This window comes from Globicephala melas, chromosome 8, assembly GCF_963455315.2.
Source record: "Globicephala melas chromosome 8, mGloMel1.2, whole genome shotgun sequence".
In the NCBI taxonomy this organism is placed as follows: domain Eukaryota; kingdom Metazoa; phylum Chordata; class Mammalia; order Artiodactyla; family Delphinidae; genus Globicephala; species Globicephala melas.
The window spans coordinates 40786346-40801250 of NC_083321.1; the positions used below are offsets into that span (position 1 = coordinate 40786346).

At 43.1% G+C, this 14905-nt stretch overlaps 1 protein-coding gene across 3 annotated transcripts in view; it reads left to right on the plus strand.

Annotated features, from left to right (window-relative positions):
- The first annotated feature begins 1431 nt into the window (after positions 1 to 1431).
- The window catches only part of CYP2R1 (cytochrome P450 family 2 subfamily R member 1), a 28595-nt gene continuing 15121 nt past the window's right edge, over positions 1432 to 14905 (plus strand). The window contains exons 1-4 of one of the 3 annotated variants that reach the window (XM_060303476.2): positions 1639 to 1706; positions 2613 to 2684; positions 9865 to 10006; positions 14124 to 14756. In XM_060303476.2, coding sequence (XP_060159459.1) covers positions 9985 to 10006; positions 14124 to 14756 — 655 coding nt within the window. In that variant the 5' untranslated portion in view covers positions 1639 to 1706; positions 2613 to 2684; positions 9865 to 9984. Of the gene's footprint in view, positions 2088 to 2612; positions 2685 to 9864; positions 10007 to 14123; positions 14757 to 14905 lie in introns of all 3 variants that reach the window. The other 2 variants (XM_030831485.3, XM_060303475.2) reach the window with 2 other exon arrangements.

A 14905-nucleotide genomic window follows, 5' to 3' on the forward strand; every position in this document is an offset into this window, starting at 1 on the left:
GTGGTTTTAAGGCACTGTAGTAATTTGTTACGGCAGCAGTAGAAAACTAATATAACTCCTTATCATTTGATCTAAGCTCAAATGTCATCTTCTTAAAGAGACTTTTCTTGACATCTCTCACCCGCTAAAGGATTTCCCCATGCCCAAGCATTCTCTATAACACACTTTTATTTTCGTCTGCTAATGACTGTCTAAAATTATTTTATGTGTTTATTCCTCCTCCCTCACAAGAATGTAAGTTCTAGGAGGGTAGGGACTTTGTTGCTCTTTTCACATATTATCTCCATTGCTTTGGATAGCACTACATGGTGGACATTTAAAAAACACCTGCAGTGACAAAGTGAGAGAGTGGCATGGACATATATACACTACCAAACGTAAAATAGATAGCTAGTGGGAAGCAGCCGCATAGCACAGGGAGATCAGCTCGGTACACTGTGATCACCTAGAGGGGTGGGATAGGGAGGGTGGGAGGGAGGGAGACGCAAGAGATATGGGAACATATGTATAACTGCTTCACTTTGTTATAAAGCAGAAACTAACACACCATTGTAAAGCAATTATACTCCAATAAAGATGTAAAAAAAAAAAAAAACACCTGCAGTTGTGAATAAGCCTTAAGCTAATGAGGACCATAACACTCTTGCCACTGCTCAATCACAAAAGGCAGCTGTTAAAAAGAGTCCCATGCCCAGTAGGTCCTGTGTTGCAAGGAACTACCCAATACAAAACAGGAATAGAAACAGAAACAGCAAATAGAAATTTCCAAGTAGGCAATCACTATCCCTGGGCAACTGTAGACCAGAGAGTCTTCTGTGAGTGCCAAGAAGTAACCAGTTGGGAACGACCAGAAAGCTGTGAAAAGATATGTAATTAACTCAGGTTGCCTAAATATTGTGCAATTACAATTCATAAGGGATCACATGTAAAAATACCTCATAACATAGGACAAAAGAATAGATGAGTAAAAAAAGGATAGTGAGATTATTTTCTTTTTATATTGATGGGTCAATTCTTTAACGGAGATTCTTAAGATTACCAGGTTTTGCTAAAGACTGCAGTACTGATAATCTCCCCAGTTTTCCAGTCTGAAATAAGCAGACCTGGCTCCTAAAAAGATACCCACAGAAAAGGCTTGGCTGCCTGGGATGCAGGATCCGCCTGACCCAGTGAGGTAGGCGGTGCTGTCACGTCTTCCAGCCCCAAGTGTCAACACCCTGGAAGAGGCCTCCAGGCTTTGTGCCCAACCAGCCGGGGCTTGCCTAGAGCCGCGCCCAGATCCATAGGGCCACCCGCCCTCCGCAGGGCGGACTCTGACCAGAACAAAGGCAAGAGTAACTGGCCCGAGGGCCCTACGCTCAGCCAGCCAATGGCCATGGAAATGGGGCGGGACCACGGGGTACCGGGCCAATACGATGCGGCGGGGTTGGAGCGCTCGCCGGATCCCGGGGCGGTGGGGTTTCGCAGCCCCAGCCCGGGCCATGTGGGAGCCTCACGGTGCTGAGGCGTTCGCGGCTGCCCTCGGAGGCGCCCTCTTCCTGCTGCTCTTCGCGCTGGGGGTCCGCCAGCTGCTGAAGCAGAGACGGCCGTCGGGCTTCCCCCCGGGACCGTCGGGGCTGCCATTTATCGGCAACATCTACTCGCTGGGCGCCTCGGCCGAGCTCCCCCACGTCTACATGAAAAAGCAGAGCCAGGTGTACGGCGAGGTACAGCCGACGGGCCTCGGGCAGGGAAAGCTCGGGCCTTCCTCCCGGGGTGAGGGGATGACCCACGCTCGTGGGTGCCAGCTGTCTGACCCCTCTCTGTGTGTCGGCAGCGTGGAGGGGAAGCTGGCTTCCCAGGCCCGGGGTCGAGGTACTCAAGCGGCGCCGCTGGGGGAGGGAGAGCCCGGCCAAGCCGCGAGCCCCTCCCACCTGACGCCCGGGGGGTACTCGCCGGATTCTCCCGCCCCCGAGGGCGACGAGGTGCCGCTCCCGCGCCTGCGCAGTGGGGCCTGGGTCCCGCGCCGGAAGCCCGGTCGGGAGTGACGGGCGTTACCCTCAGCGCGACCAGCTTCTAGCGCCCACGGAGCTGCACGAAGTGCGTAGGTTAGTTTCCACCCACGGCTTCTCGAGAAAACCAGGCGTCCGAAATCTAGGACCGAGTTAATGGTTAATAGGAGGTCGCTGGATGTTTGCGTTTGAGAACGGCTGGTCTAGGCGTCTGCCGAGAGGCTGAGAGAGCGCAGGTGAAGGCCTCTGGGAAATGACCGTGAAAGAGAGAATGAACAGAGTGAAAATTAGTGCGGAGTCGCAGTGCCGTCCTGTCTGCCCGGAGCCAGGAGCGTCCCCGCAGCAAACACGGAGACTGCGCCGGCTGTGGGCCAGCCTCCCTTGCAGTGCGGGCGCCCGGGGGCAGGTCCTTTGGTCCTCTCTGTTTTACAGAGGAGGAAACTGCGGCATAGACCAGCTGAGTGACTTGCAGGCAAACCACGCCGCTGCGAACTAGCAGGGGAAAGGCCAAAACGCTAGGTTGTGTTTGGAAGGGTGTCCTGACCTCGAGGAGGCAGAAGTTTCCAGAACACTGGCACTAACATGGCTCACTTGTTTCCTTTTGAATCCATTCTTTTATAGGAAACGACCAGCCAGGCTCTGCCAGGTGCTGGGGATAGAGAGATGAAGAAGGCAGTCACAGCCCAATTTTAGGTAATTACAGTCTAGCCAGAGAAAAAAATTAATCTAACGATCGACCACAAATTGTGTTTTGAAGGAAAAGTACCGCAGGGCTGTCTGGCAATTGCGGTGTTAAAGGTTTGGGCTTACATCCGTATTTAAACCAGCTTTTACAATAATTATTCTAGGTTTCTGCAGTTCCCTGATGGTATATGTCGCTAAAGGGAGGCTGGGCTTAGATAAAGCAAATTGTGTAATTCTTAGATACTATTTTCCACCCTCCAGTTCTCAGGAATTGAGTGTATTTCCGTGATTTCCATTGAATATATTTGATCTCTGGTGTACAAAGCATCATTAATATTTAGAGAAATCGTAAGATGTGAAAGCGCAAGACGAGAGGTTGAGTCCTGTTTCGTCAGGTAAAACTTGACCTTTACTTGTCTGAATCTTAAGGTTTCGCGATATGCGTAATGGTAATAATAATAACTGAACACAGTTAAGTGCTACTCAAATGTTCTTTGAGTAAATATTAGTTATTAATTACAGAACAACTTATTAGGCCTACAAAGTAGAAAGTGATTTTAGACCAGTTATGTGAAAAGGTGTCATGCAGAATAGGGAACTGTTTTTCATACGTAGATATTTGAACTGAAAGGAACTCTGTATTTACTATGAACATTCTTTGGGAGAGGGGTAATTTAGTCTTATAATAGACTGCAAATTATAAATGTGCTGGAAGACTGTCATCTTGGCATAGGTAGATCTGGTACATTGGATAAGAATTTGGCATGAGTAACCAGTTTTATTGCTGGTACAACTATATATTTGAGGCAACCTTGGTTCTTTACAAAGAGGTCTTTTTACTGAAGGTGGTAAAATTAAGTAGGGCTAACCTGTGCTGTTAGGTATAAGAGGAGCAGAGGAAAAAGAAAAAGGAGCAGAAATGGAAAGGATGTATGCATTGAAGAGTAGACATGGTTTGAGTAACTCTGTTTTAGACTTAAGTTGAAAACCACCTGATGTATTAACCCTTTAAGCTACTTGCTCTTTATCTTAGTTGTGAAACACCCCTACAGTTCTCCCATTGTCTCAGAGGTATTTTCCAATTCTGACAAAGTCTCAAAGTTGGTATTGTTGCAGGAAGGGAGACCCCTTCCAGGGCCCCAGAGTGGGCTCTTGTCTAACACTAAGAAATGAATTGTCTGAGGAGACATACGTTCTGACAAAGAGACTTTTGGAAAGGGGTGCCTGGGTGGAGAGCAGGAGGGTGAGGGAACCAGGAGAACTGCTCTGCCATGTGGCTCGCAGTCTCGGGTTTTATGGTGATGGGATTAGTTTCCGGGTTGTCTCTGGCCAATCATTCTGACTCAGGTTCCTTTCTGGTGGGCGCGCAACTGCTCAGCCAAGATGGATTCCAGCGAGGAGGATTCTGGGAGGTTGGTAGGACATGTTGACTGGCATCTCCTCTCTCTGTTTGACCTTTTCTGTATTCTTCCGGTTGGTGGCTTGTTAGTTCTATATTCCTTACCAGGATCTCCTGTCATAAAATAACTCATGCAAATTGTTACTGTCTTTGCCTGGCCAGGGCGGGCAGTTTCAGTCAGTTTTTCCGCTAACAGTATGAGTTGTTAAAATACTATGCCTTTTTTGGAAGTGGAAGGAAATTATTATCTCCTGTACTTCTAGAAGGTTGTGGAAAGTTGTTTATATGTCGTACTTATAAATATAGAATCTTATTTTTCCACTGTCTTACTTGATGATCTGGAGATGTGTGCTCAGAGAAAGCAAGCCCTGGACTTTAAAATTGCTTATAAGAAATGACAGTCCCTTCAAGTGACACCTACTTTTATGAAGTCTGTGAATTCAATTCTCCTTCATAATTCTTGAAAGGAAGACAACCGGTGCTCAAGACTTATACAGTCATTTTAAAGACAATCTTTTACAGAAATGTATCACACTGAGACTTAGCATTTCCTTGGAGATTCACTCTGAATGCGTAAGCTTCTGCAGTGACTAATCTTAACCCAGATTTCGAGAAGCATTCCCTAGCTAGCAAAGCTAGCACAAGGAGTTTTTACAGATTATTTTCAGGTAATGCATGTAAGGATAATAAAATAATTATTTTGAGGCATGTGGAGTTGACAACCTATAATTTATTTATACAGTAAGCGTTTATTGAGATTTAAGCAAGGCATTGAATGAGATTCCGTGGAGCGTTCAAAGATGAAAGAGATGAAATCACTGAATCTAAAGAGTTTATAATTTAGCAGGCAAGCAGAAGACAGGAATATGAATGCTTCTGGTTTTAGGTAGTATTAAATAAGTGCCATGGGAGCTTCTAAGCATGTGCTGTGGTGGTTCAAGGGAGAAAGAGAAAGAGAGTGCCCCGAGAAAGGCTTCATGGAGGTGGGTCCTTAAAGACTTGGTGGGGTTTGGACGGTATGGCAGTCAAGGTAGGCATTCCAAATGAGAAAACAGCCCAAGCAAATGTTGAAAAGTGTGTGGCAGTTATTTATCAGTTTTCATCAACAGCACTTTTTACATTCCTCTGTTATTAGCACTTAGCCCATAGTGTTGTAATAATATGCTTAAATGTGTGTCTCCCCCACTAGTCTTTAATTCAGCATATATTTATCAGTTGTTATCATACGCTATGTATTAATACTATGCTAGATGTGAAGATTTAGCAATGAACAAAACAGGTGAAAATCCCTGCCCTCGTGTAGCTTACACTCTACCAGTGGAGGGGAGGTGGGGAGCAGGATAGGGACAATATAAACACAATAAGTATATAATATGTTAAGAGTACAGAGTAAGAAGTAAACTAAATTAGGGTAAGGAAAATGGAGAATGCTAGGGGGTGAAATTTAAATGGGTTGGAGCAGGCCTCACTGTAAAAAAGGCATCTGAGCAAATATTTGAATGAAGTGAAGGAGCAAGGTATGGGAGTATCTAGGTATGGGAACAAGCACAAAGGCCATGAAGCAGGAGTATGCCATGCTGAGAATCACTTATAAAGAGACAAGGGGCTGTTGAGATAACATAGGGGAGAAATGAAGGATTAGAGTGTTAGTGACGGAAGTGGTAAGAAATTGTCATATTCTGTCTGTATTGTTAAAGTTGAGACATCGTGACTGCTAAGCAGTGATGTGGGGCTTGGGTGAAAAATGGAGTCAACATGGGCAGCTCAGGACTTCCCTGGCAGTCTGGTGGTTAAGAATCCGAGCTTCCACTGCAGGGGGTGCAGGTTCAATCCCTGATCAGGGAACTAAAATCCCGCGTGCTGCAGTGTGGCCAAAAAACCCCCCAAAAAACAAAAACCATGGGCAGTTTGGGACCAGAATATAGCTTGAAGGATGGCTGGAATGGTCATTAACTGAGATAGTGAAAAATCCTGGGTAGAGCTAGTTTGGGAATAGGGCAAAAGACTTGAAGATCATAGACTGACTTCTAGAAGCTGTTTCATGTGTACCTGTTTCCATCTTTGCCAGCATCATAACTACCCCATAATAATAATAAAAATTATTGAATAAATTTAAAAATATATAAAACTAATCTTGGACACTTCCATAGATTAAAGCAGTATAAGGATGAATTTTCACAATTTGATTTACAAACTTCTACCAAAAGTCCTTGAAAAGAGCAAGTACCTGAATAGATGCTAGTTCAAGTAACAGTTTCCCCAGTTTTCACCGTGAAATAGAGGACCATCTCATTTTTGAGTAAAGGTGCATTGTATAACAGTTTTCTCAAGTTATGGCTCCTAGTTGGTTTTTGCAATCTCTAGTGTCCACAACCTGACAGCATTACCCTGAAATTAACTCCCCTGTCTGTTCTGCCTTCCTATTAACAGAATTTGTAATCCCATCGTTGTGAAATCGATCACAAAGTTGGGGATTTTTTTCCTGCGTCAGGACCACTGCCTATTCACTAATACCCTTTGTTATTGTCTCTGCTTGTGATACTGTGATTTTTAATAAATGTGTATTTGGTCTTTGTACCTTTCCTGGCACAAGCTCCCCAAACCCTTGGAACTTCCTAAGTGTTGAGAGTGGTAGATGCATCTTTTGTTATTCATAATAAGCCCCTTTCACCCACCTCAGAGTTTATGTGAATGTTAATGGAAAGCCCTTAAGGATGGGAGCTTGCTGCCTGGAGAACCAACCAGGATTAGAGGGTTGGAATTTTCAGTTCTACTCATCTTACTTCTGGGGAAGGGAGGGGGGCTGGAGGTTGAGTCAGTCACCAGTGACCAATGATTTGATCAATCATGCCTAGGTAATAAAGCCTCCATAAAAATCCCTGAATTATAGGGCTCTGAGAGCTTCCATGGTGATTTGGTGAACACGTGGAGGTGAGCAGAGGCTAGCATGCCTGGGGAGAGCATGGAAGCTCTACACCCCTTTCCTCATACCTTGCTGTTGGGCTGCACCCCACAGGCCAGCAAGGCCTGTACTTGCCCAGCTCCAAGACTGAAGAAAGAGCCTGGAGTCAGCAACAGAGACATCAATGGATAGGGATCTTACATAACTGAAGCAAGGTCCTGGAGTGATACCCCATCGTGTATGGCAGGTGGAAGGCAGGACCTGGCAGCAGGGGAAGGGGGCGGGGGATTACCAGTTACAGGGGAGTTGATTCAGGTTGCTTCATTGGTTATCAGGTACACTAGCAGAGGGGCACGCCCCTCGCTGCCCCTTTGATAAGAACAGTCAGTAGCTGGAGCCTGGGGCAAGTATGTAGGAAGGTCAGTCATGTGAGTAGGGTATAGGTGAAGCAGGCATTGGTTGAGCAGGGAATATACAGAGAGCAAGAGAACAGCCATCTTGAGTGGCCTGACCATACACTTGCCCTATGCATCTCTTCCGTATGGCTGCTCCTGAGTTACATCCTTTTTTAAGAAACCGGTAATCTAGTAAGTAAAATATTTTATTGCGTTCTGTGAGCCACTCTATCAAATTAATCAAACCTGAGGAGGAGGTCATGGGAACCTCTGATTTATAGCCCTTTGATCAGAAGCACAGGTAACAACCTCGACTTGTGATTGGAGTCTGAAGTGGAGGAGCACTCTTGTGTTATTGAGCCCTTAACCTGCGGAATCTGACACTTTCTCCTGGTAGATAATGTCAGAATTGAGTTAAATTGTAGGACACCCAGCTGGTGTCCCAGAATTGCACACATCTGGTGTTATAGGTGTTGTAGTGGAGTACTGAGAGTAGAGGAGACACACAGGACGAGGAATTTTTCCTTTATATCTGCTTAAAATTACGCTTCTGTGAAAAGATTTTAAGACCATCCCATTACTGCTTTGGGAACTGAAAGAGCCCCGTCTTTGCTCAGCTGGTAACCACTTCCTTTGTGCTGAAACTCTTACACTGCCACTTTTGACTAATACCTTTACTTGTGGCAGGTAGTCCATGCTGCTTCCCAAAGTTCTGGATGTACCTACTGCTCAGTTGGCAGGGCCCATCCTTGTGCCAAAGACCCTTCTCAGCTGATTGATTCTTTACTACTTGGAGGTCTTCATCACTTTTGCTACTGTAACTATTTCTGCTGAACTTCAATTCTCTGCTAAGTCTCCTGGTACCTCCCACCCCACCCCCCAAAGTAGTGTGAATCATAGCTAAATCTGTTCTACCTGTTTGCCCAGAGATGAGGCTTGACTCAGTGTTTTGGCTCTCAAAAGCTCTCAGCCACCCACTGAGAGGATGGGGATAAGCAATCTTTGCATCCCACTAATACGGCAGCATTGTTCCCTAGGCCTCTATATAGGGCTAGCTAGAATAGACTGTAGGAGGTGTGACGTTGTAAGTGAACCTGTGGTGAAGCACATGAGAAGCTTCAGCAAGGAATAGGATGGGTGTTCCATCTTTTAGCTGAGGGGCAGCCACCTGTGCCAATGTGTGGATGCCAGTCCTTCAAGGTCAAATTCCCTTAGGGCCCTCTTTGTTAACTTCGTGGAATTCAGGGGCCGAAATAAATAAGCCTGTGAGTTTCAGTATGTTTTGCTGAGGAGAGGGAAATTTTCCCCTCTGCCCCTCTTGAGTACTTTTGGCTGGACTAATAATAAAATTGACACAAGACAGATTAACAGGAGAAAAAGAAACACATTTGACTCCATGCACATGGAGGTTTCACAGACATGGGATGGAGGAAGTGGCCAAAGCAGGCAGATTTTCTACTTCTTAGACAAAGAACCAATAAATTTGCAAAGAATTGACAGGACAAAGAAACTTTGGTTTTGGGTGCCCAATTGGTGAAGAATCTAAAGAGAGTTTGTGCTTGGGCAGTACATTAAAGAAGTAACAAGATTTGTTTAAAAAAGGATTCTCACCCCCAAATTCCCTATCTTTGGCAATAAGGGTGTCCTACCTCCAGATGCATGGAGTATACCTTTCACATGAGAGATTTACTTCCTGCTTTCAGGGAGACAAAAAAGAGAAAGTGTCCCTCTTTTTTTAAAATTTTGGCTGTGCCGAGCAGCTTGCATGGTCTCAGTTCCCTACTAGGGATTGAACCCGGGGCACAGCGGTGACAGCACCAAATCCTAACCACTAGACCACCAGGGAACTCCCTAGAGCATCCCTCTTGCGTTGGCCATTTCTTCAGTAACTTTAATTCAAAATAATTAATATGCCATTGAGGCATATTTTGGGGTTGCATATCCTGGGCCCCAACATTTTATACCTCAAAAGTTGTCTCTCAGGCCTTTGACAATCCCCTCCCCCACCTAAACCTGGAATAATAAATGATGTGTAAATGGAGCCACTTCCTCATTCATCTTGGAAGTAAACAGATTCTGAGATATCATTGAATGTTTTGAGTTGGAATGAATTTTAAAAGAGCATAAATATCAAGTATTTCTTGATTTTCTGTGGCAGCCCTGAAGCCCAAAAAGTTTAAGGGTTCTGCCAGGTGTTCTGTATCTGTTTAATGGCAAAGCTTAAACTAGAACCCAGGCCTCCTGAGTCTGGTACTCTTTTCATTACACCATTTATAAGATTATGTCTTGAGCCACTGAATGAGTAATGAAATTATGGTCTTTGACATACCTTGTAGAGAGAAGGCCCTCTAAACATTGTCAGCTGAGTAATAAATGCCAGCATTTTCAGGGAGTAACAAATACTGGGAGAGCTGGACTTAGTATATGTGGATTTCTATGGTTATATTTCTCCATATATTTTGCCATTTAAATGTTTTTCTTTTCTTCTCAAAGATCTTCAGTTTGGATCTTGGAGGTATATCAGCAGTGGTTCTAAATGGCTATGATGTAGTAAAGGAATGCCTTGTTCATCAAAGTGAAATTTTTGCAGACAGACCATGCCTTCCTTTATTCATGAAGATGACAAAAATGGGAGGTATGTTTATTTTCACCTACCTAATGATTTACTAAACTATTTTAAGTCACATTTCCTTTTTAAAAAAAATTTATTTGTTTATTTTTGGCTGCATTTGGTCTCCATTGCCGTGCACGGGCTTTTTCTAGTTGCGGTGAGTGGGGGTTACTCTTCGTTGTGGTGCGCGGGCTTCTCATTGCAGTGGCTTCTCTTGTTGCAGATCATGGGCTCTAGGCACACGGGCTTCAGCAGTTGTGGCACATGGACTCAGTAGTTGTGGCTCACAGAGTGCAGGCTCAGTAGTTGTGGCACATGGGCTGAGTTGCTCCGCGGCATGTGGGATCTTCTTTGACCAGGGCTTGAACCCATGTCCCCTGCATTTGCAGGCGGATTCTTAACCACTGTGCCACCAGGGAAGTCCCCACATTTCTTATTTTATGTAAATTTAGTACATAGAGATTGGATTCTGTTGTACTGATTAACAAGAAAGTATTAATTAGTTAATTTAGGTTACAGACCCTAATATTTGAGAACCTTTCAGGCTGCATTACATTCATATTTTAGGCCAGTACATACTAATTCTACTGTTGTAATCCAGTTCCAATAAATATTGTAAATAATGTTTTAAAGAATTAGCACTTAATAATATGTGCAGGTTTTGTGAAACAGGTTAAGAATACATGCACACATACTTGAATCAAAAGTATCTTTGAAGCTAGTCTTGAGCGCTTGGTGACATTTTACTATTATTTTACTTATAAGCTTATAGACCCTGAAACAGCCTTTCTTTACTAATTAATATGATATGTAAATGAAGAATTGTGGGTTTGTGTAAAGGACTAGTATTCTCTATGGTTTAGTGTTGATCAGTGTCGGATGACTGCATATTCAACAAGGGAGAAAGGCTGAAAGTTAACAGAACGGATGAGACGAAAGCAGCAACAGAAAGCCTAAAATAGAATGTTGACGTCAGATACATCCGTTTTCATACTTAATAGTATAAGAGTTTTTATCTCCAAAATTTTCCAGTTCAATGAGAGCTTCACTCTTCATTTGAAAGAAAAATTCAACAGTATCTTGGTTACATAGACTAAAGAAGACATTGATTGAAAAGGAAAAAAATAAAAATTAACCATATATTAAATTACAAAGCAAATCAATTAATGCAAAGAAAACACCAGTTTTAAAGGCCAAATTCTTAGGCCAGGGCATGATGACACTTGAAAGCGATAATATAAATAAAAAGCAAATCTCCAGCTTCTTAAATACTCTTCCAAGTAATAATTAGGCCAAAGAAGAAATTATACCACAATTATAATAGAAGACCTTTAAAGAAATTATGAAAATGTATGATGTGATCAGAGTAACATTTAGGATAAACTGTATGTTTTTTGAAGCTATAAACTTATAGTTTAGACTGTTTTTATCATAAAGAAAGAAAAAACATGCATTCAACTTAAGACTTTTAAAGAAATAGTAAGATTAAAAATAAGTAGAAAATTAGATGGGTTGGGCTTCCCTGGTGGTGCAGTGGTTAAGAATCTGCCTGCCAGTGCAGGGGACACGGGTTTGAGCCCTGGTCCGAGAAGATCCCACATGCCGTGGAGCAACTAAGCCTGTGCACCACAACTACTGAGCGTGCGCTCTGTGAGCCACAACTACTGAGCCCATGAGCCACAACTACTGAAGCCCGCATGCCACAACTACTGAAGCCTGTGCTCCTGGAGCCTGTGCTCCGCAACAAGAGAAGCCACCACAATGAGAAACCTGTGCACCACAACGAAGAGTAGACCCTGCTTGACGCAGCTAGAGAAAGCCCGCGTGCAGCAACAAAGACCCAACGCAGCCATAAATAAATAAATAAATAAATTTATTTTTTTAAAAAAACAGAAAGAAAATTAGATGTGGTTTCTTTCTTTTTTTTTTTGGCTGCACTGCCCAGTTTGCGGGATATTAGTTCCCAACCAGGGACTGACCCTGGGCCCTCAGCAGTGAAAGCGTGGAGTCCTAACCATTGGACCACCAGGGAATTCCCTAGATGTGTTATTTTAAGATGCATATGCACTGAACTTGGAAGTGGGAAATCAGAGCCACCATAAACCCACTGTTTGAATAGGAAAAAGTGGCCCTTTAGGCGGGTTCAGCCCATGCCTGGGCACACAGACTGGCCAGTATAGGGTTATAATCAGGCTCCTGTGTACCTTCTTGTGTGTAACTGTATGCATATATTATGCACATGTATCCCATATGCATACATTTCTCTTGGGCTTGCTTTTATCTCAGTGCCTTTGCACTGGTTCTCTCTACCTGCAGTGATCTTTCCCTGAATATCTGCTTGACTCACTCCCATCTCCTGTGTCTTTACTTATGTCACCTTCTCACTGAGGCTTTTCCTGACCACCCTATGTCTCCTTCCTTGCTCTATAATTTGTTTGTCTCTCCTCACTAGTATGTAAGGTCCATGAGAAATAGCCATCTTTGCCTCTTTTGTTCACTGATATATCTAAGACACTTTAGGTCCAGAAATACATTATGTTGAATGAATAGTCATCTGGGAGTATAGAAAAGAGAATGGAATATGGCATATAAAATTGCTGCACATGGGCTTCCCTGGTGGCGCAGTGGTTGAGAGTCCACCTGCCGATGCAGGGGACACGGGTTCGTGCCCCGGTCCGGGAAGATTCCATATGCCACGGAGCGGCTGGGCCCGTGAGCCATGGCCGCTGGGCCTGCGCGTCCGGAGCCTGTGCTCCGCAACGGGAGAGGCCACAGCAGTGAGAGGCCCGCGTACCGCAAAAAAAAAAAAAAAAAAAAAAAAAAAATTGCTGCACAGCGTTAAAGGCCCCCTTATGTATGGTTAATTTCATCATAAGTTCCAAATTCAAAAACTGTTGCACAAAAGTTGTTGAAATGTAAATTACATAGGTACTTCATGTAGACAAGAGAACATGACATTTTTCATCATAGGTATACCTATGTACCAATTATGAATGAAATTCCAAGTAAACTACACGTTACAGAAATATATATGCTGAAGAAGTTTTTTTCTTGATAATCGATTTAAAGGGAAAATATTCCATAGTAGACATATCAGAACAGCAGAGTATACTGTGGAGACTGAGATTTCAAGGCAAGCAATATCAATATTAGAAGTTTGAGTTTCATGTTTGTCCCCTTAGTTTGGGCTGCTATAACAAAAATATATAGACTAAGTGGCTTCAACAACAGACAGTTATTCTATCAGATCTGGAGGCTAGGAAATTCAAGATCAAGGTACTAGCAGAACAGTGTCTGGAAAGAGCCTGCTTCTTGGCTTGCAGACTGCCGTCTTCTCCTTGTATCCTCACATAACCAAGAGCAGTCATCTCTTCCTACATCCCTTCTTATAATGGCACTAAAGCTCATTCATAAGGGCTCATTACATAATTATTTCCCAAATACTTAATTTCCTAATACCATCACATTGGGGATTAGGCTTCAACATTTGAATGTTGTGGTGGCACAAACATTCAGTCCCTAGCACCTGCTTTTGGCTTGAGTATTTCCACTACGTTGACACCTCATTCAGGCCATCCTTGCCACTTCCAGTTATAGTATTAGGTAACATATGCCTTTAATGGGAGGAAATTTGTATTCTAAAATCTAGTCTCTTAAGGCAGGAAATTTCTAATTCGAGAAGGATGATTTCTCAGGTATGTGTTTAGTCCAGGATAAAATTTTGCCCATAGAACACACAGTCATTCGTCTTTTGTAAATTAGGCTTATAATAGAAGTTGGATAATAAGGTCACCCAAGGCCTTGCTCACCCAGGTTGAATTACAGAAGACAGTTCAGTTTCTTGTGGTGGGAGATTATAGGTCTTTTCTGCCTGTGCCCAGATGAGAAGTATGGATAAGCTTTATCTGTTTATAATATTCCATGGCTAATGAGGAGTAAAGAATAGGGCTTAACTACTGGGTCTAGTTTTAGTTTTATAGGAAATTTGGAGAAGAATGAATAACCACCTTTTTTTTTTTTTCTTCCCTGCATAGTATTTTTAGCTGTTAGATACAGGGATGTAGGAATGATAAAATTTTTTAATAGTATCATAGAAAGATAATTTGGAGAAGAATGACTAACCATCCCTTTTTCTTTTTAGGCTTACTCAATTCCAGATATGGCCGAGGATGGGTTGATCACAGAAAATTAGCTGTAAACAGCTTTCGCTGTTTTGGATATGGTCAAAAGTCTTTTGAATCTAAAATCTTAGAAGAAACCAAATTTTTCATTGATGCTATTGAAACATACAATGGTAGCCCTTTTGACTTTAAACAATTAATAACAAATGCCGTTTCAAACATAACCAATCTGATAATTTTTGGAGAACGATTCACTTATGAAGACACTGATTTTCAGCACATGATTGAGTTATTTAGTGAAAATGTGGAACTAGCCACCAACGCCTCAGTCTTCCTCTATAATGCCTTTCCATGGATTGGCATCTTACCTTTTGGAAAACATCAGCAACTGTTTAGAAATGCAGCTGTGGTCTATGACTTTCTCTCCAGGCTTATTGAAAAAGTTTCCATCAACAGAAAGCCTCAGTTACCTCAGCATTTTGTTGATGCTTATTTAGATGAGATGGAGCAAGGTAAAAATGACCCATCATCTACTTTCTCCAAAGAAAACCTGATTTTCTCTGTGGGTGAACTCATCATTGCTGGAACTGAAACTACAACCAATGTGCTACGGTGGGCAATTCTTTTCATGGCCCTTTATCCTAACATTCAAGGTAAGGATTCCAGTGATCTCAAGGTCTGTTCTTACATTTAAGGCTCACACATGTTTTAGAGTCTTTGGCCTTGTACAAGGCATTCTATTTCGGAACTCCTGCTGTGCTGTCCAAAAAGAGAAGCATTGAATAGCTATAAGGTTTTCAAA